General features: G+C 37.4%; 1 protein-coding gene across 7 annotated transcripts in view; it reads left to right on the forward strand.

The window, feature by feature from the left end:
* The window catches only part of LOC135225301 (protein vav-like), a 208,022-nt gene that overhangs the window by 132,297 nt on the left and 54,951 nt on the right, over window positions 1-20,774 (forward strand). For all 7 annotated transcript variants that reach the window (XM_064264671.1, XM_064264641.1, XM_064264634.1 and 4 more), the window contains one exon: window positions 5,492-5,612. In XM_064264671.1, coding sequence (XP_064120741.1) covers window positions 5,492-5,612 — 121 coding nt within the window. The remainder of the gene's footprint in view (window positions 1-5,491; window positions 5,613-20,774) is intronic.

The raw sequence follows: 20,774 nt of genomic DNA on the forward strand, positions 1-20,774 counted from the left end.
CTGCTGGCCCTGGCATTGGTGAAGAGAGTAGGGGAACTTCATGGTCTCTCTTATAATGTTAAACACTTTAGGGGATGGGGATCGGTTATGCTTGATTTTGTCCCGGATTTCGGAGCGAAGATTCAGATTCCTTCGGTCCCTGACGATAGATTTGAGTCCTTTACGATCCCATCCCTAGAGGACTTTATTGGTAACGATGTGGAAGAGATGTTACTTTGTCCTGTTCGAGTGCTACGGCTTATCTGAAGAGAGCTCGCCATCTCAGGCCTGATTGTCGATGCCCCTCCATTAGCACCGGGGTAACTAAGAAAGAAGTGTCCAAGAACATTATTTCTTTCTAGCATCATGAGGTAATTAGGAAAGCGTACGACTCTGAAAGGAGTTTCGACACCAGTACCTTTCGTCCGAGCGCCCACGAAGTTAGAGGTATTGGTCCTACCTACCCTTGCATTCCGCAAGAACTTGTCGGGTGTCACAGGTGCTGAAGGCAGGGGTGTGGTCCAACCAGACTACCTTCACCTCCTTCACTTCCTTCTAACTCCGGGATATTGCCCACAGGTCCTTGGACACTTTTTACTTGGGACCCTTGGTGGCTGCTCAACAAGTTGTGTAGCTTACCCAGCTCCTCTAATGGGACAAGGTTGCATCTCATCCTTGTGGTAACCGTATGAAATGAGAGTGATTGAGAGTGTGACTGGCTACTCTTCCTTCTTCCTTCTTCTCTCTTCCTTCAGGCAGAGAGTGTCAGTCATGACATGCTGGAGAGGGCAAAAGATGCAGGTAAGCTGTGACTGAGCTCCATTCTTTTCCTTTCATGAGGGATAGAAGCATGTATCCGTCCCTTCCCTAACAAGGGAGAAAGTGGACAGCAATAAGAGACAAACCCAATACTATATATTTGGCCTCTTACTTCCGACTATAAGTTCTTATTTGCTATTCATAAAAGGTTACACATGCCTCCCTCTTATGAATTGGTCCAGAGGTCTGCCCATTGGTCTTGCAGTAATCTCACTCCAATCATTTGGACAGAGGCAAGGCTTCCCCCCCTCCCCCTTGCTCTTACGACTATGGAGGGAACCTTGGTTGGGCGAACACCAGGCTGTTCACAAGACAGATTCCTCCCACCAATCACTGAGTCTTCCTTATGTAAAGGACCGATGGTTTGTATAACATAATAGGAAGAAATCACGATTTTTGAAAGTAAATTGTATTTTTCCTAACTATACAAACCTGAGGTCCTTTATATTTATGCCCACCTCGTGCCACCCCTCAATCTGTTCTTGGGCCTAAAGCAAAATGGAATGTTTACGTCCAATCGGGCGGGACTCCCGACTATCGGACAAACAGTTACTACCTACCTTGTTATAGAATCTTACGACCTAGTTCCAGCTAGCGTTGAAAGTAATTCCTTATGTAAAGGACCTCCGGTTTGTATAGTTAGGAAAAATACAATTTACTTTCAAAAATTGTGATTTTGAGTTCTGTACAAAGTCGGAACAGTTTTGTAATATAAGCACACAAACCGATAACCAGTGAATGGTGCTTCTGTTATGTATGTATCAGCGCCATAACTCTATTATCGGCACCAATAACCAGAACTCGGTGCATTATGGCGGTGAAAATCGGCGCTAGACAATCTCCATAAAACCAGATCACCATTAACCGAGTCCACCGATAACCTGTCGGCAAGACCAGCAGGGACAGGGTATCTTAACTGGGCTCCACTGTCTCTTCCCCAAGACCTGAATTTTCAGTCGGACCTGTGGTGGTAATTGTCCGAATTTTAGTAGTCCAGAAGAAGTCTCTCATGAGACTAGGCTTAGACTACTTCTCACTCCTCATTCTAGTCAAGGGAGCATGCTCAGGGAATCAGGAGTTATTTTCCAGGATGTATCCCTGGTAGAACAGAACCTTCTCACATATGCCATAATATCCTAGACTGAGGTATTCCTTTAGACATCATCATAGTTATTACAGTTTTACTTTAACACTCGCATGCAAGCAAAGAGAGTTTTTGTTTTCGCAGTGAACAGTTGATCAAGTTTTCTTTAGTCTAACAGGAATTTCTGGCGGAGAAACAGAAACCCACTCGTACTTGGAAGTGGACCTTTATTCCTGTTCTTTTGAGTTATGTGCTATCTATGGGGCAGGCTGACCTTAGATGTCTGCCACCTTAAAGGGACTTTCTAACAGTCAATGGTCACCATTTTACAAGGTTGTTCCAACTTGTACTTCTATGCTCTAACACCGTTCGATGTGGTCGGGGAAGGACTAGATTTTTTCAGATTCATCGAACCATTGTTATGTCCCTCGTTGCCCTGTTCTGAGTTGCAGTTATGGCAATTTTGGTTCCTGATTTGCTGCGAGGGACTGATAACAAGGTTTGCTTGTTTACTCTGAGAATATTTTTTACCAGAATGAGGATGCACTCTCTCTCTCTCTCTCTCTCTCTCTCTCTCTCTCTCTCTCTCTCTCTCTCTCTCTCTCTCTCTCTCTCTCTCTCTCTCAAGAATTTAATGGTAGAGAAGATGGTCTTTAATGCCCTGGAGCACCCATTAGTACAAGTTTTTTCCTCGCCTAGCTTCCTGCTCACCTGGTGCCAGTTACAGCCGGACACCAGCTCTAACCAAAACTCCTAGGAACGTCTTCCAGCTCCCAAATGTTTAGTAGTTAGACGGTGGCCAGCTCTGCTCTGAGTGCTCAGAAATGCTCACTAACCTTGAGGAAGAGTAGAGAGCTGCTTGTACAGTTGGAGGGTTCTGGTATTACTTGAAAGGAAATGGAAGTTTGCTGCCATCCTTTTCTATTGTGTAATGGCAAGAGCTCTTGTTGTCCTCTAACTAAAACTTATGGCTCCAACCACAGCCTGGCGCCAGCTCGTTCTAGCCAACAATGCTCACCAGATCTGAGGATGAATAGAGCTCTTTCTGGCCAGCTGAGATGTTCAGGTGTTACCTGAAAAGAATCCGCTTCAAAAGCCATCCATAACCTTCGATGTTATGGCTATATTTCATCTCATCTTCCGTTTAGAACGTTTGGTTCTTTGTACTAATGGACTTATTTTCTGATATGCAGTGGACCCCCATATTCGCGTTCTCCGGATTCGCGGGTTTCTCTCCGGAACGTTTCCCCGCATTATTCACGGTATTTTTCTATGAGAAATATCCGCAAATTCCTGGGGTTTTTTTATCAATTTCATCATAAAATGCACTTTTTGTGATAAAACTTTAAAAAAACAGGTATAAAAATTTTTAGTGGGTTTTTATTGAGTTTTAGCTACCAAAATAGGAGGGTTTAAGCATTTTTATTGAGGTTTCAACTATTCGCTGGGTTCTAACTATTCAAGGGGGTGTCAGGTACACATCCCCCGCGAATACAGGGGGACCACTGTACTTTCAGATTTAGGGGAGCATTTCCCTTATTTTTGACTGAAAGCTAAAGATGTCAAAAAAGTTTTTTCCTCTTTAACTCTCAGGCTCTTCTTGTCCCTTAGCTCCATTCTACAATTGTTCGACAGGAAAGTGTTAGATTTTTTGACAGTACCTTTTGATTATCCGGTATAAGACTGCAGAAGGAAGCTTATGATGGTAGGAAGATATCTATCTTCCTACTATCTTTTCACCTTGTTGTAAGGTGTCAAGTTGTAGGGAGCCAAGGTGGTACAATGTACCTAGAGCACCCACCAGTGTGATTATAATTCAGCGCAGGTTATGGTGTATCTGGTTGTTTTCATTGTGGTACCGCGCCCAGGGCAAGGGCACATTATAAAGTTTTGCTAGCCATGGGATAACTCCTTGAGCTACTTGACTTCCACTGATGCTTTGTTAGCAATCAGAATACAGTGGGTCATCCCTTAGTCTCGGATCAGCAGTCGCAGGATCAGTTAGCAACGGCTTTTCCCTTGGACCACTTCTCAGTCTATATCACAGGTATGAATCGCAGCATCACTGAGTTGTCTGTGTTGTGTAATGATGTTTATTGGTAGGCTAAGCTTCGGCCGCGGTGCGGCAACCATCAACATGCATAAAAAAATTCACGTTATAAGAACTGACAATGAAGGTAATAAAACCATTTTCACCTTATATGTTATTGGCATATCTTCATAATAAATAGCCTATTCAAGGAATAATTCCATATCTATGAAATCAACCTTTAACTCTGAGTGGCAGGCGAAGAAAATGTAAACTTCCAGTTATATGGTTGCATTCATAGCAATGTTTATTGTTTGGTAAACAGAAATTTCAATGACAGTGTAATTTTGGTAGTGGTAATAACATCGAGGATAACATTGTTTAATTAAAAATTCATTATAATTTTGGCAATAAATAACTTCTCCGAACAATGCAGTCATACAAATGTCAATTGTTGTAGGTTATCGTAGTATTGTTCTTTGTGATTGGCAACGAAGCACAAATGTAAGAAAACCATTTTTTATTTTATATATTATTGGCATATCTTCATAAAAAAGCCTATTCAAGGAATAATTCCTTGGTGAAAGCATTTTTAAAAGAAACATACACTTTGCAAGTTTACAGTATGCATTGATTTCTTTATTTTGATGTGATTACATTAATATTAGAGTATGGTACTGTAATCAGTACAATACTAACTAATTTTTATCATATACGTATGTATATTCATTCGCGAGATATATATAAAAAAGAATACGTACAAAGATCACTATGACATCACCAAACCTACAGTCTCATTTTTATGCACGTAATATTGTACACAATATAATAGCCACCGTTCTACAAACTACCCATGTATTTTACATATGTATTCTCTAAACTCATCATAAAACACTTTACTTACAGGTTTTTGTGGAGCTTATCTCAAAGTATTATATAGAAGAAAATTAGGATATACCTAGCCTTGACATTTTTTGAGGGGTGTGATAACGTGGATATTTGCTTAATGCGGGTGGTTGTGGTCCCCATCCCCCGTGATTACCGAGGCCCCACTGTACTCCTTTGCTGCAAAGCTCCCACTTAAGTAGAAGGGATCCTGGCTTTACTGCCACACTGCTACAAGTTAAGCTGAGCAACAATCAGAGGCAGTTTGCTACTGCAGGCTCTCTTGTGACTCTTTCTATTCCAATTCATTACATTACTCATTGTTTTGGAGTAGAATATGTCCATGTATCCCACCTCCTCCATTGTGGAATTAGTTAAGTAATTACTGGCTAAGTTATTTATATAAAAACATTTTTATGATAAAATAGAATTTTATATAATGCTTACCCAGTAATTACGGACAGAGCCTTCCCACCTCCCCGCTGATAGACGTACGGCATAAATAGAATGAGGTGGGCTGCCAGTAGTTCTTGGTATTCCTGTTGGTGGGCAGGACTGATCACTTACACTAAATCAGTGAAGTGTTACCCTCGAATTTTTACATTTTCAAGCTTCTAAGGCAAGAAATCGTTAGCTAAGTAATTACTGGGTAAGTATTATATAAAATTTTATTTTTAAAAAATGTCATTTCTCAGAGAGTTCCTGAATCCTCCAGAAAATTTATCGTTGCATCATGTATTTATCGTCACCACATTCCCAAGACCCAATACTAGATGTGAAAAGTGTAATAAACTACTCAAGGGCTCCATTTTTCAGGTAAGGGGCAGAGTTCGTTAATTAATGTATTGTGATTGTTTTTGTAACTCTGGGAGCAAATATCCATCCACTTTGAATTATTTGTTATAAATGAGAGTTAAAATTATTGGGAATGTTAACAGTTTTGCTACCCTGAATTCAGTTGAAGTTGATGAAAGTTTTTACAGTCGACTCTGATAAGACGGACTAATAGGCGGGCCTGGGTGTCTGTCGTAGCTGATTGTCATGTTTAACCGGTGATGCCTATGTATTTACCTATACAGGCGGCCCGCGATTAACGGCACAATTGCTCAACGGCGAATCGGTTTTACAGCTGTCGTCAAAAATATTCATTAAAAAAATAAGGCATTTTAAGGTATTTTTACGGCACAATTTTCAGTTAACAGCACCGCTAGTGCCGTTGTCTAACGAGTTCATACATTTGTAGAAATGCTGTTCAGACCTTAAAGGTTATGCAAATTATATTAACAAATTTTATGGAGAGTTATTACGTAGTTATTAGGGTAAAATATATGCCTCTGACGCTGTTCTATGCCGAAAATATCGAGTTGCATAAGTGCAAATTTAGCTATGGATGTGTCGATTTATAATTGTTCATGCTTTTATGTTTAAAATGTGTATGAAAATGTATTACGTGTAAGGTATTTTTATTTCTGCACAGAAATATGATACGAAGGCAGCTTTTGAAACTGCCCTTCACGTTATCAAATACGATGTTTTTTCATGTTCTTTCTTGAGCCGCCGCCTGCCGCTCTTCCAAAAATATCGCTTTTAAAAAAAGTGCAAATTAGCGATCGATGTGTCGATTTTATAAATGTTCGTGCTTTTATGTTTAAAATGTGCATGAAAATGAATTACGAATAGGGTATTTTTATTTCTGTGCAGAAATATGATAAAAAGGTAGCTTTTGAAACTGCCCTTCAAGTTATCGACTACGATGTTTTTTCATGTTCGTTCTTCTAAGCTGCCATCTGCCGCTCTTCCGAAAATATAGAGTTGAAAAGAGTGCAAATTTAGCAATCGATGTGTCGATTTTTTAAATGTTTATGCCTTTATATTTAAAATGTGTATGAAAATATATTACATAAAGGTATTTTCATTTTTTTATATAAATAAGATACAAATTAAGGCAGCCTGTGTAACTATGGTCCACGTTGTCCAGGGATGTTTTTTCATGTTCGTTCTTGTCCGCCATTGTTCCGAAAAATGCATGGTGTTATTTTATTAATTATGCATCTTTTCCATAAATCCTTTAAAAAGTTATACATTATTTCACTGTATCCAATAATATTGTATGTATTCTCATATTATTGTATTATAAAATACTACGGCAAATTTAAACCAGTATTCCGCGGAGCGGCCAATGTTGTGGTTTGAAATCAGCTGATGGCGAATACGAGTTTGTTTCACCATAACGCAATTCTGAGCGAATTCTCTTGCTTCTAGTTAGCATAAATGAATATCTAGATACTTGACTTATATGAGACAAGGTTATTTTTCCTTATACAACGTGTTTTTAGGTGGAAATATTTATTAAATATGTCTTGTTGTGAATGTGAACTACTTTTTTTTTTCCATTAACAGATTACGTTGGCGGCATGTTTATTGCGTAAAAAATTACATGATTCCGTTCGCAATCACGAACTTTACGTTATTTATCTTATATTGGCGTGAAACTAACAGTAAAATATGTTCTTTCAAGCACAGTAGTTTTGATTAAAATGATTTTATCCTAATTTTATCTATGGTTGTGTTTGATGGCATACGTTACTGGAGTTTTATCCTTGTTGCCGATGTACGATAATAGTCATTAGCAGCTTGAACAGTTTTCTCAGCTTCAGTTATAACTAGTAGGTTTAAATTTAACAGTATATTTCCCGATTGATCTTTGATCTATAGCGAATAAAGTTGTTACATTAAGATATCTCAGTTCTATTCTATACATAACGCCATTTATAATAACTACGGCAATAGTGTAATATAGTACGATGATTGAAATACAAGCCAAACGGATGTTATCCAGTTCGGTTGTACTTGGAAAAAAAAAATCGTTTCTTGTTCGGTTGTTCATGGCTGTACACGTTAACACAATGAGTATAACGTTAAAACCATACTTTCATCATTCTCTTTTGTTGTTATTAAACTTAATGTAACTATAAGATGGATAAAGTTAGGCCATTGTAATTTGATCTCTCATAAAATCCGACTATCGTAAGACCAATGATCGTAACTTGAACACTACAGCTACCTGTATATGTACTGTATAAACTTTATTATATCTTTACATACTCTAGACACCCAAAGGATTAAAGCTAGGCTTTATTCACTTTACAGTATTTACAATGCTACAATGTACTGTACAGTAAATTCTATAGTACTATACTGCATAAATATAATTTTACTTATTGCGCCATTGTGGGATTATGCGCCTTTGACTGATCTTGAGTTTTGAAAGAAGGTGTGCGGTGACCATAGGCTTTAAAATCGCTTAGCTTCGAAAATCACTTAGCGTCGGCGGCCAGGAACGGAACCCTGCTGCTAACCGAGGGCCGCCTGTATATACCTATAAATATACTGTATTTCATTATTTTTATAAAGAGTATGATTAATAAACCAAAGTAGAAATGTTGGAATGAAACCTTATAGTAATAGATGAAAAATGAAGAATGAAACAACAAAAATTGTAGAATTCAGCCACATATGTAGATGTCTAGGTCAAGTCATGAATGCATAATTGGGTAATCAAACATCACTACTGCAGCAAAAAAAATTCCTTTTTTCATTTTTTTTTCATTTTAGCTTTTTATTCATTATATGTAGTTTATTAGTATTTATATATTAATAAAATGAATGTGAGATCATTACGATCCCCAGTAATAAAATAGTGGTTTGGTTGTCGCTGTTGAGTCCTCAAAGGAGTTACCCTCCCTGGTGTGCGCCAGCGCCCCAAGGTGATCAGAATAATATCAAAGAAATATCTTTTAGCCTGGTCTTTTGGCTGGGTATTATGCCATAATGATAAACACTATGACAAGTGATAGAGTATAATGGACTCAAAAGACAAGAAGGCATTTTATCCTGTCTTCAGCGAAAGCTGTACCCAGTTTCCTACGTCAAAACCTGTAGAAGTGACTATTGCACATGCGCATTGGCCATCTTGTTTTATGTATGGGCCCACCAAAAGACCAAGAATTATTACTTTTGGTCAAAGCAGGATGAACCTTTACCCAAATCCCATGGTTTTTCGTCAGGGAAGTTTTGAGGACTCAACAGCGACTACCAAAAATAGGTTTCTGCGTCAAAATCTGTTTTTTGATAGCGTAGTTTCTGTTTCGTCCTCAAAGGAGCATTACAAAGAAATTGACAGGTGACAAAAAACTTAAGTTCACAAATTTTCATCCCAAATATCTCAAAGTTTTAAGATTAATTCATTTCAGGTCCAATGTCAAGCCACTAGTTTCAGTACAGGTACTATCCGACTTACAACCTACTCGACATACGACCATTCATACTTACAACCTTACTTCAGACAGTTGACCATTGAGTTACTTGGCACTGCGCCATCTCATGAGAACTCTCATCAGTCAGGCATGAGAACTCTCATCACTCAGGCAGCATCAGTTTGAGTTACCCTGCCCTATCTGCAGCATCATTTGGTATTAACTGTACTGTAGACTGAATTGCAAACCAATTTACGTAAGAATCGACTTCTGACATGCATGCAAGAACCTAACCCCATTGTAACTCAATGCCTGATTGTATGTAATATATACTATTACATAAATGATTAAAATGTATTAGTAGAAGTACATTATGGTAAAAAGATTGAAATAATGATTGTACATTACATTACAGTACTAAGTAGGCACTTATATAGCAAAGGTTTGATAGTATACCCTACCCAGTATGTTGGCCACTTTCTAAGGTTCGACTTACATCCATTCCGACTTACAACCAGTGGGTCGGAACCAAACTTGGTTGTAAGTAGGATAGTACCTGTAAAAAAGATAACGAAAACACATAGGATAAACTTTTAGCATAAAGTTTTATGGTGACTTACCTAAGTATGCTGGGTATGGTTGCGACCTTTACGCACCTTCCCCAGCGATAGTCAACATGCCCACCCATTAGGGAGACCCCTGGTTTTCTGTCGTGGCGCCTATGGGGTCAGGACTAACCATACCACCTACTGATACACAGTGCATTCAAATTTGTTCCAGCTCATGGCAGTAGTGTTTTAAGAATACTAACTGATGACCACCCAGTATGTTCAGAAACTTCTTCAAATGATACATTTCTGAAAAAGGCCAATGATGTACATACTTACTTTCCTAATATCATGTGTTCTAGGAAAGGAATGTGGGTTAGCCTTTTTAATGAGGGACACTAAAATTATTCCTAGCCATTGTAGAGAGAGTGATTTGTTCGTGCTAGGATGTAGGAAAATTGGACCTTCTGAAACATTTTCCATGACCTCTAGGTAATCCCTAACCCTTTAACGCCAAAGGGATATAATAAAAATCGCCTCCCGTATGCCAGGGGGGTCTCGGAGTGAGCGTCGAAGCGAAATTTTTTTTCTTTTCTTTTTTTCCTCAAAAAAAAAAAATCACAGTGCGCTTAGTTTTCAAGATTAAGAGTTCATTTTTGGCTCCTTTTCTTTTATCGGCGTCGGTGACCCTGGTAGTTGTGATGCCAGAAAACCCACAATCAATCAATCAATCAATCCTTTTTTTGTCATTGCCTGAAGTTTAGTATGCAACCATCAGAAATGAAAAAAAATATCATTATCATATATAAATAATGCGATATGGATAGCGCGAAAAGAAAATTTCATTTATAATTGTATTCAAATCGTGCTGTGAGCAAAACGGTTAAAGCTAACGAGTGAATTTTTTTCCGTTGTATTGTACACTAAAATGCGATCATTTTAGTATATAACACGTTGTAAAACGATCAAAGCAACACAGAGAAAATATTATCACAAAATGTTGCATGAATTCGTAACTAGCAGACATAAATTTTTTTTTTTTTCAAAATTCACCATAAATCAAAATATTGTTCTAGAGACTTCCAATTTGTTTCAAAATTAAGATAAATGATTGAATATTACTATACTATAAGAGTTTTAGCTTACAATTGCAGTTTTCGACCATTTCGGACGAGTTAAAGTTGACCAAATGTCAAATTTTTTTATATATTTTTTTTTATATGCAAATATTTCAAAAATGAGAAAAGCTACAACCTTCAATTATTTTTTGTTGTATTCTAAATAAAATTGCGCACATTTTCATATATAAAACTCTATGAAACGCCTAATATGGAACTGAGCAAATATTACGAGAATGTGATGTACGCATTTCGGAGATTTGCGGCAGAGAATCCGCGGGCGAAGGGAAGGAGTTTTTTTTTAAAATTCACCATAAATCTAACTATTGTGCTAGAGACTTCGAATTTGTTTCAAAATGAAGATAAATGACTGAATTTTACTAGACTGTAAGAGTTTTAGCTTACAATTGCGTTTTTTGACCATTTCGGTAGAGTCAAAGTTGACCGAACGTGGTTATTTTTCTATTTATAGTAATTTATATGCAAATATTTCAAAAATGAGAAAAGCTACAACCTTCAATTATTTTTTGTTGTATTCTACATGAAATTGCACACATTTTCATATATAAAACTTTATGTAACGGCTAATTTAAAATGGTGCAAACATTACGACAATCGGACAAAAAAATTTCTTATTTTTTTCCGAGGAGTTACCATGCGGACGTAAGGAAATTTTTTTTTCCATAAATTCACCATAAATCGAAATATTGTGCTAGAGACTTCCAATTTGTTGCAAAATAAAGGTAAATGATTGAATATTAGTAGAATGTAAGAATTATAGCTTAAAATTTCGTTTTTCGACCATTTTGGTTGGGTCAAACTACAACCATGTATTGTTTGTTGTTGTATTCTACATGAAATTGCGCACATTTCCACATATAAAACTTTATGTAACGGCTAATTTAAAATGGTGCAAACATTACGGATTTTTTTCGGAAGAGTTACCGTGCCGACTTAAGGATAAAGTTTTTTTCATAAATTCACCATAAATCAAAATATTGTGCTAGAGACTTCCAATTTGTTGCAAAATAAAGGTAAATAATTGAATATTACTAGAATATAAGAGTTTTAGCTTACAATTGCGTTTTTTGACCATTTCGGTAGTCAAAGTTGACCGAAGGTTGAAATTTTTTCATATCGTTATTTATTTATATGAAAAATATTTCAAAACTGATGAAAGCTACAACCATTAGTTGTTTTTAGTTGTATTCTACATAAAATTGCGCACATTTTCATATATAATACTCCATGTAACGGCTAATATAAAATGGTGCAAAAATTGTCAAAGTGACAAAATAATTTCTGAGATGTGTCGCTGATGTTTTTTAGTGCGAGAAGAAAGAAATTTGCGCTTGCGCACCTGGGTAACGATTGTAAACAAAACAACGCCTTGATCCGTGAGCTCCCAGCATCCCCCAAGGCGCGTGATTCAAAAGTTTTTGCCTGGTAGGCCTATAAGTATTTTCCGCGAATTTTTAAAAAAACTTTTTATATCGACGTACCATACGTCCAATCCGCACCCAACAGACAATTTATGTCGACGTATAATACGTCCATTCGGCATTCAAGGGTTAAGTGCTTGAACTGGGCATAATGTTTTGTCTGCTAAACTGAGTTTTCTTATAAGAATAGGAGATTTCCTCTATAAAGGATTCTCATTCTCGGCCAGGAATGATGGCCTAGGGGATAACAATAACTGGTTATCAGCAGTTTGTGTGATATATTGTCCCCATCTAAGAGAGCCCAATTCACTAATATGTGCTCCTGATGCTAATGCTACCAGGAAAATTGCTTTTTGAAGCATGCATGTGGTGGTTATGTTAGGTCCGTTGAATTGAGGAGTACATAAAAGTTTGAGTACCTTATTCAGGGACCAAGTAATTGGAAGTCTTTTGGGAGTGGATCTCTGTAAAGACAAAGACTGCAGAAGGGAAGTGACAACTTCTTTGTTGGAATCAATCCCAAATCCATAAAGCAAGGGTTCTGTTAATGCAGCCTTGTATGCTATAATTGTTGTAACTGCAAGATGTTGGTCTTCAAGGAGGTGTATAAGAAAATTCATTAGTGTTTCTATAGAAATCTTGATTGGGCTCTCACTCTGGATATAATCTAACTATATTCTCCATACAGACTGGTATTGCCAAATAGATGATGTCCGTAGTTTTTGCACTAGGTACCTAGCAATATTGGGTGAGTAGTTTTCATGGTAGATTTTATTTTAAAAATCCACACATGAAGGTCTCGGCTTAGAAAGGAGGATGTGTAAACGACTTTCCCTCCTACTTTCTGGGATAGTACAGCAGATGGTAATGGAATTGACCCCTTCGTCCACTGCTGAGGTAGTAGGAACCAATGCCTGTTTAGCCAATTTGGGGCTATTAGGTAAACTGTTCCTTTGAAGGTTAGGAGCTTGTTCAAAACCTTCGAAATCTCGGACAATGGAGGAAAAAGATAAATCGTCTTCCAGTTGTTCCAGTCCTTTAGGAAGGCATCTCTTGCTAGTGCTTGATTGTCCACATTCGGGGACTATACTGGGAGTTTGGGATTCTCATATGTGGCAAACAGGTCCACTTCCAGTTGTAGAAGTAGGTTGTATATTATTTGAAAGGAGTGATTGTCCAATGACCACACTGTTGAGGCTGTCATGTTCCTTGACAAAGAGTCTGCTATTACATTGAACAACCCTGAAAGGTGAGTTGCAGACAAATGCCCCTTCTTTTCCTGTGCCATCCGAAGAATGGCTAACATTACCTTATTGAGAGGAGGTGAGCGTGATCCCAATATTTTTATGCAAGACATTGCAGTTGTTTTGTCTAGGACCAGCAGAATTTGTGTCTGTTCCAGAGGTTTGAGTTTCTTTAGAGACAAAAAGACAGCCATTAGCTCTAGGAAATAGAGTAGCTGACCACCTCCCCGCTACCTGACGATCCTCCCAATATCCTCCCCAACTTGTCAACGAGGTATCTGTGTGTATTGCTACTTACAGATGGAGGAGTCAGTGAGATTCCTTCTGTCCATGGCCGAAGTACCTCCCCAAGTTTTTGATGCATTTTGTGAGATTTGTCTCTCATCCTTTTTCCTGCATGTGACATCCAAAATTTGTTCATGTTTTTCAGTTCCAACCTGAGTATTGGATCTGTTATAGATCCAAATTGTAGCAGACCCATCATGCGCTCTAATTGCTGTGACAGGAACCTTTTGAGGTTTTTCCTTATTCTGTTCTTAGTTTTGAGGGGAAGATACAAAAGGCCATGAACCGTGTTTTAACACATTCCCAGCCACAGAAAATGTCTGCTGGGTGTGATGCGGGATTTTTCAAATTTATAATAAAGCCTTTTGACTGGAGTTTGTTGACTACTGTTCCTAGGTTTTTCAGGCACACTTTTTATTTGTGGCTCCCCAAACTAACCAGCTGTCCAAATAAGCTATCACGTGTATTCCTTCTTTCCTGAGTTCCTGAACAACTACCGTCACCAATTTTGTAAAGATTCTCGGGGCAATGTTTAGCCCGAAAGGCATGACCTTGAATCTGTATGTACTTTTTCCTATCCGGAACCCTAGGAAGGGGCGGAAGGGAACAGCAATAGTGACGTGCCAATATGCATCTTCCAGATCTATAGAAACTGTCCAGGTCCCTTTTGGAATGACAGAAAGTACTTGGGCAATGGTAGTCATTCGAAACTTTTGGCAAACAATGTGTTTGTTCAATGTTGACAGGTCGAGGATCACCCTTCGTTCTGAGGAATCCTTTTTGGGAACACTGAAGAGACATGCCTGGTGACGAATGTAAGAATGGCTCCTTTTAAGAGGGCCTCCTGCACATAATCTTACGTGGAGGGGTCCAGTTTTGGTAAGAACCCTTTCAAAGGTGGAGGGGGCCAATACCATTTCCACCCCAGTCCGTTGAGAATAATGCTGTGTACCCAAAGAGAAGACTTCCCTTCCTTGTGAAACTTCAGAAGTCAACCCCCAACCAAACAATTCCTATTGGGAATCCCTCCCTTCCTCTGCCTTTTCCCTTAATGGGCATTCCAGGTGTTGCTTTTCCTTTTGCTCTATAAGCTGGTTTTTGTACCTTGTGAAAAGGATATGCTTTTTGCTCTGCAGGTTTTTTTCCCTTTTGAGGGTGCTGTCCCTTCTGACTACCTACCTACGTATGAGGAGAGCTATTGGAAGTAAATGGAGGCCTATATGAATTTTGATGAAAGTGTGCCTTTTTTGGATTTGGTAAGGGGAAATTTCTGGTTTTTGTTTCCTGAAATCTTTTCCTGTAGAGTATACACTGCAATTTTGTTGATGTGCTTGTTCTTTTATTTGAGTCACAATAGACTCCCCAAACAGGTCACAGCATTAGACTAATAGGGTAGTCACATTGGGAAGCAACTTGTTGGAGTTTTCCAGTACCTCCATTCGCGCCAGTCCAAAAATTCATAGAGAGCTTCCCATGATGTTCTCATAAGGCTTTTAGCCACAACAGCAAAAATCATCCTAGATTCTTCTGGAAGCCTTTTTGTGGCTACTTCTAACAATGAGGAAGTGGTTAGGACACTAAGGAGGTGGGTCCTTGCACGAAAATCTGATGCTGATGTACCTTCTGAAATCCTTCTCATTGGAGTACCAAATTGCTGAGTTGCAATATCTAGGGGAGCTTTTTCCTATCAAAGGGAAGTTGTAGTGTTGCCCATTCTTCAGTGGAATTTTCTAAAACCGGGATAACCGAAGTAAATGGTTTTAGTTCTGCCAATGGTTCACGCTTTCTGGTTACTAAATAATTTTGAAAATTTGTTTTCACATGGTTTATGACTTTAAATGTGAAGGGGCAGAAGGATGGTGGTATATGGTGAGCCACCTGAGTCTTGTTCATAATGACACTATAAAGTCCTGTCCCATTTACCTGGTGAAGAGTTTCATCTACAGCTCTTAATGCCAAATTGCCAGCTAAGAGAACAGTTTCTTTTTGAGGCTTCTCCTCCTTTTGAGGCTTCTCCACGTCTGGCACAGGTGGTATCAGGCGCCATTCAGTGTTAGGAAAGGCTGCCCTGTCCCTAAATTCAACATGTACTACTTCTGTCATGGTCTTTCTGTCATTAATAAGATACTTACCATTATGAGAGAAAATACATATTGAGGCATCTCGCCAAGGGTTATCAACATCAGAGTAGGATTTTAGAGTCTCTGCTAGATTTTGGTTGTAAAACTCATATTTGAAACTGGCCATTTTGTTGGTTCCAGTTGGGTTTGCACTCTTAACTCTCTTGTTTGGGCAGATTTGGTTTCAATTCTCCCCCTTTTATTGCAAGATGCAGGACGTTTACATTTTGGTGTATCATGCAGTATGTCCATTATCTGTTGCCTTTCAGCAGCAAAAGCACCTTTGATGTCATTCATTATTTCCCTACGGAAGTGATCTAATACCGCAAACTGTGTATCCCTTTTGGGGGAGCTTGCGAAACCTGATTGTACATCTACAGCTGAGCTGCAGCTGTTTGTTCCCCAGGTGGCAGAAGTCCTGGGTGAATTGCTATAGCCCTCTGAATTTGTTATCTCCATTGGGTTCAGTGGATCCTTATATCCCTTCTGGGGGAAGGATCCTGATCGGCTTCTGAAAGCTGCATGGGAGATTGACTTTATTCTACGTTTTTCCCAGGGCTGATTGACATCTGTGTCCCTGGTCCCTCTGGGTTCAGCAAGGTTCTTTTGGTATTAATGTCTACTTCAAAGTCTTTGAACACTTCACCTCTAGGTGAGGATTCCTCTAATTCCTCCTCAGGATGTACGTGGGGATTAGTGGTGACTGATGTTATTGGGTTTTGGCCTGAATATGGAACGTCAGAGAAGGGTTTTGAATATATGCTGCTGGAGTTTTGCCGGATATACGTATATAATCTTCCCCTTCCTCACCTTTGCTAAACCCTAGGACCCATCGACAGTCTAAAGCGAGCAGTTTCATCTTTAAAGCTTGCTGCCAAGAGCACGCTACAATTCTTGCACATATCTGGCGAACAAACAAATTTGCCCTGACCATTACAGGGACTATGTCTATGACAGGTGGTATGGGCATTGCCCACTGACAAAAAATTGCACCGAGCAACCAGCTACGGCACACTTTAATTGAGGGTCATTTCTCAAGATGGCCCTGTAGTGAAAAAACCAAGTTGTTTTTAGAAAAATTTTATTTTAGTATAAATTATTTTTAATACTTGAAAACCGTAAATATTAACGAGTATTAGATATCATTTTATAAGTCAATTTGAGTTAAAAATGCATTTTTAGTACATTCTGTAAATTATTTAGGCAATTCTATGTACTAACTCCACACCCTATAAGGAACGGTCCCATAAAAACAGAGGCCACTAGGGACTGGGGTGTCAAATGTTGTTTTTCTGTTTCTGATATTAGTCCCTGGGGTTAAACTCAACCCCCCAACAACAATTGGTAAATTTCAATTATCAACTCAATTACTTTCAGAGAACTGTAATTTCCATATAAATACTCGACACAGAGTTATTACCTAGATCTGCCTAAATCTGTGTTAACTCAAACCTTTTGAGGTTTAAATAACCTTTGAAGCCTTGTTTATTTTTATATTACTTAAACTTAGTCCTTATGTATTGGTTATGCTGTAGGTCTTAGTTTTAATTATAACAACACCCAATACTATTCAAGTTTTATGACTAACTCTATTTACTAATCTATATCCTTGGTATAATGTATTCCTACTGAACAAGGTTAAGTTTTTACTTATTGCCAACAATGATTTAATATGTAGCCTAATCGCATAGTTAGGCTACATAACCAAGTTGCTATTTACCAAGTCATGTTATTTTTGACATTTTTAATAAAGTGGCTTATGAGCCCGTACACCCATACATATTCACACATATATATGGCTAACTATTTCCTAACCTAATATAAGCAAGATTTCTATAAGACTTGGTTTAGTATCCTTGGTATAATCTATTCTTACCATATAAGGTTAGGTTTTGACTTCTTACTAACAAAAATTTAATGTGTAGCCCAATCGCTTAGTTAGGCTACATAACCAAGTTACTATTTACTGAGTCAAGTAATTTATCATACCAACACTAACCTTCATGTTAGGTTATTTTACCTTACAAGTAAACCTTACAAGTAAATCAACACTTACTCTAAGCATAACTTGTAGTGATAATTCGAATTACAATTTCAGCACCCCATTCAACATACTACTTAAAAACCACCACTCAACATGCAGCTCTTGAGTTTTAGACTACTATTACTTTTGGCACCTGTTGCCAATTTTAGTACTAGCTTTAGAATACATATTCTAGGCTAACAACTTTGATTAATAGCATTAACCCTTAAACGCCTATTGGGCGTATTTTATGTTGAGATAAATTGTCTTTTGGGTGCCGACTGGACGTAATTTACGTCGACATTAAAAAGTTTTTTTTAAATTCGTGGAAAAATACTTATAGGCCTACCAGCCAAAAACTTTTGAATCACACGCCTTGGGGGATGCTGGGAGTTCACAGATCAAGGTGTTGTTTTGTTTACAAATTTCTTTCTTATCGGACTAAAAAGTATCAGTGACACATCTCGGAAATTATTTTGTCACTTTGACATAATATTTGCACCATTTTAAATTAGCCGTTACATGGAGTATTATATATGAAAATGTGCGCATTTTCATGTAGAATACAACAAAAAAATACTCATGATTGTAGCTTTCATCAGTTTTCAACCTTCGGTCAACTTTGACTCTGCTGAAATGGTAAAAAAATGCAATTGTAAGCTAAAACTCTTATATTTTATTAATATTCAATCATTTACCTTCATTTTGCAACAAATTGGAAGTCTCTAGCACAATATTTCGATTTATGGTGAATTTATGAAAAAAACTTGTTCCTTACGTCCGCGCGGTAACTCTTCCGAAAAAATCCTATGTGCGATTGTCGTAATGTTTGCACCATTTTAAATTAGCCGTTACATAAAGTTTTATATATGGAAATGTGCACAATTTCATGCACAATACAATTAAAAATAACCCATAGTTGAAGCTTTTATCAGTTTTGAAATATTTTCATATAAAGAACGATAAGTGCCAAAATTTCAACCTTCGGTTAACTTTGACTCTACCGAAATGGTCGAAAAATGCAATTGGTAAGCTAAAACTCTTATATTCTAGTAATATTCAATCATTTACCTTCATTTTGCAACAAATTGGAAGTCTCTAGCACAATATTTCGATTTATGGTGAATTTATGAAAAAAATAACATTTTCCTTATGTTCCCCGCGCCGGTTTAACTCTTCCGAAAAAATCATACGTGCGATTGTCGTAATGTTTGCACCATTTTAAATTAGTCGTTACATAAAGTTTTATATATGAAAATGTGCGCAATTTCATGTAGAATACAACAAAAAATAATTGAAGGTTGTAGCTTTTCTCATTTTTGAAATATTTGCATATAATAAATAGAAAAAAAACCACTTTCGGTCAACTTTGACTACCGAAATGGTCGAAAAACGCAATTGTAAGCTAAAACTCTTACACTCTAGTAATATTCAGTCATTTATCTTCATTTTGAAACAAATTCGAAGTCTCTAGCACAATCTTTAGATTTATGGTGAATTTTTAAAAAACTTTCCTTCCCTCCGCATGCGGATTCTCCGCCGCAAATCTCCGAAATGCATACGTCGCATTCTCGGAATATTTGCTCCATTTCATATTAGGCATTTCATAGCGTTTTATATATGAAAATGTGCGCAATATCATGTAGAATACAACTAAAAATAAATGAAGGTTGTAGCTTTTCTCATTTTTGAAATATTTGCATGTAAAAACAATTTGACATTCAGTCAACTTTAACTCGTCCGAAATGGTCAAAAACTGCAATTGTAAGCTAAAACTCTTACAGTATAATAATATTCAATCATTTATCTTCATTTTGAAACAAATTGGAAGTCTAGAAAAATATTTAGATTTATGGTGAATTTTTGAAAAAAGTTTGTTACATCCGCGCGTTACGAATTCATGCATCATTTTGTGATAATATTTTCTCTGTGTTGCTTTGATCGTTTTACAATGTGTTATATACCAAAATGATTGAAATTTTGTGTACAATACAACGAAAACAAAATTACTTGTTAGCTTTAACCGTTTTGCTCACAGCATGATTTGAATACAATTATATATGAAATTTTGTTTTCGTGCTATCATATATTGCATTATTTATATATGATAATGACATTTTTTTTTCATTTCTGATGGTTGCATACTAAACTTCAGGCAATGACAAAAAAAGGAGCCAAAAATGAACTCTTAATCTTGAAAACTAAGCGCGCTGTAATTTTTTGAAAAAAATATTTTTTCCGCTTCGGCGCTCACTCCGAGACCCCCTAGGCATACGGGAGACGATTTTTATTATACCCCTTAGGCGTTTAAGGGTTAATAATGGGTTCTCTACTTAACACTAGGAATTATCCGGCTTGGTTTATTTTGGTCATACTAAATATGGCAAAATAAAATTCAAATGGTGTAGCCTGTTTATCTACTTCTAGGTACTTATCACCGAAAAATTAGGTAAGTACTTAAGGTTATTTAATCATCTTCAAGATATACTATCTTAGGTTACAGGCTACTGATAATCCCCATTCCCTGTCTAAAATTACTTATCCTAAACCGGCTAGGCTACTAGCTCATGTAGGCTACTGCCTCGGAAATTGTAGAAACCGTTATCTGAAAAGATTAACTAAATTCATAATACAATATGGAGTAGTTCTTTAGGCAAAAAAACTTCCAACAAAAATTTATTTAAAAACACTTTTTGCTTTCGTAAAGGCTTGCCTGGAAAATGTGTCTCGCCGGTCATGTGTTCTAAACAACACCAGAAGGGTAAACAAAACGCCAGTTTTTGTACTCATAATAAAGTTTTCTTGTTCCACAGTTTTTACCCTAACTGTTTTAACTAAATCTTAAAAATAAGCACTTCACTTTCTAATGTCAGCGATTTCATGATTGATTTCGAACAAAAAGTCTCAAGATAGAGGAGCACTGGCAGAATAGACTATTGTCT

This window comes from Macrobrachium nipponense, chromosome 20 (genome assembly GCF_015104395.2).
Source record: "Macrobrachium nipponense isolate FS-2020 chromosome 20, ASM1510439v2, whole genome shotgun sequence".
Classification (NCBI taxonomy): Eukaryota; Metazoa; Arthropoda; class Malacostraca; order Decapoda; family Palaemonidae; genus Macrobrachium; species Macrobrachium nipponense.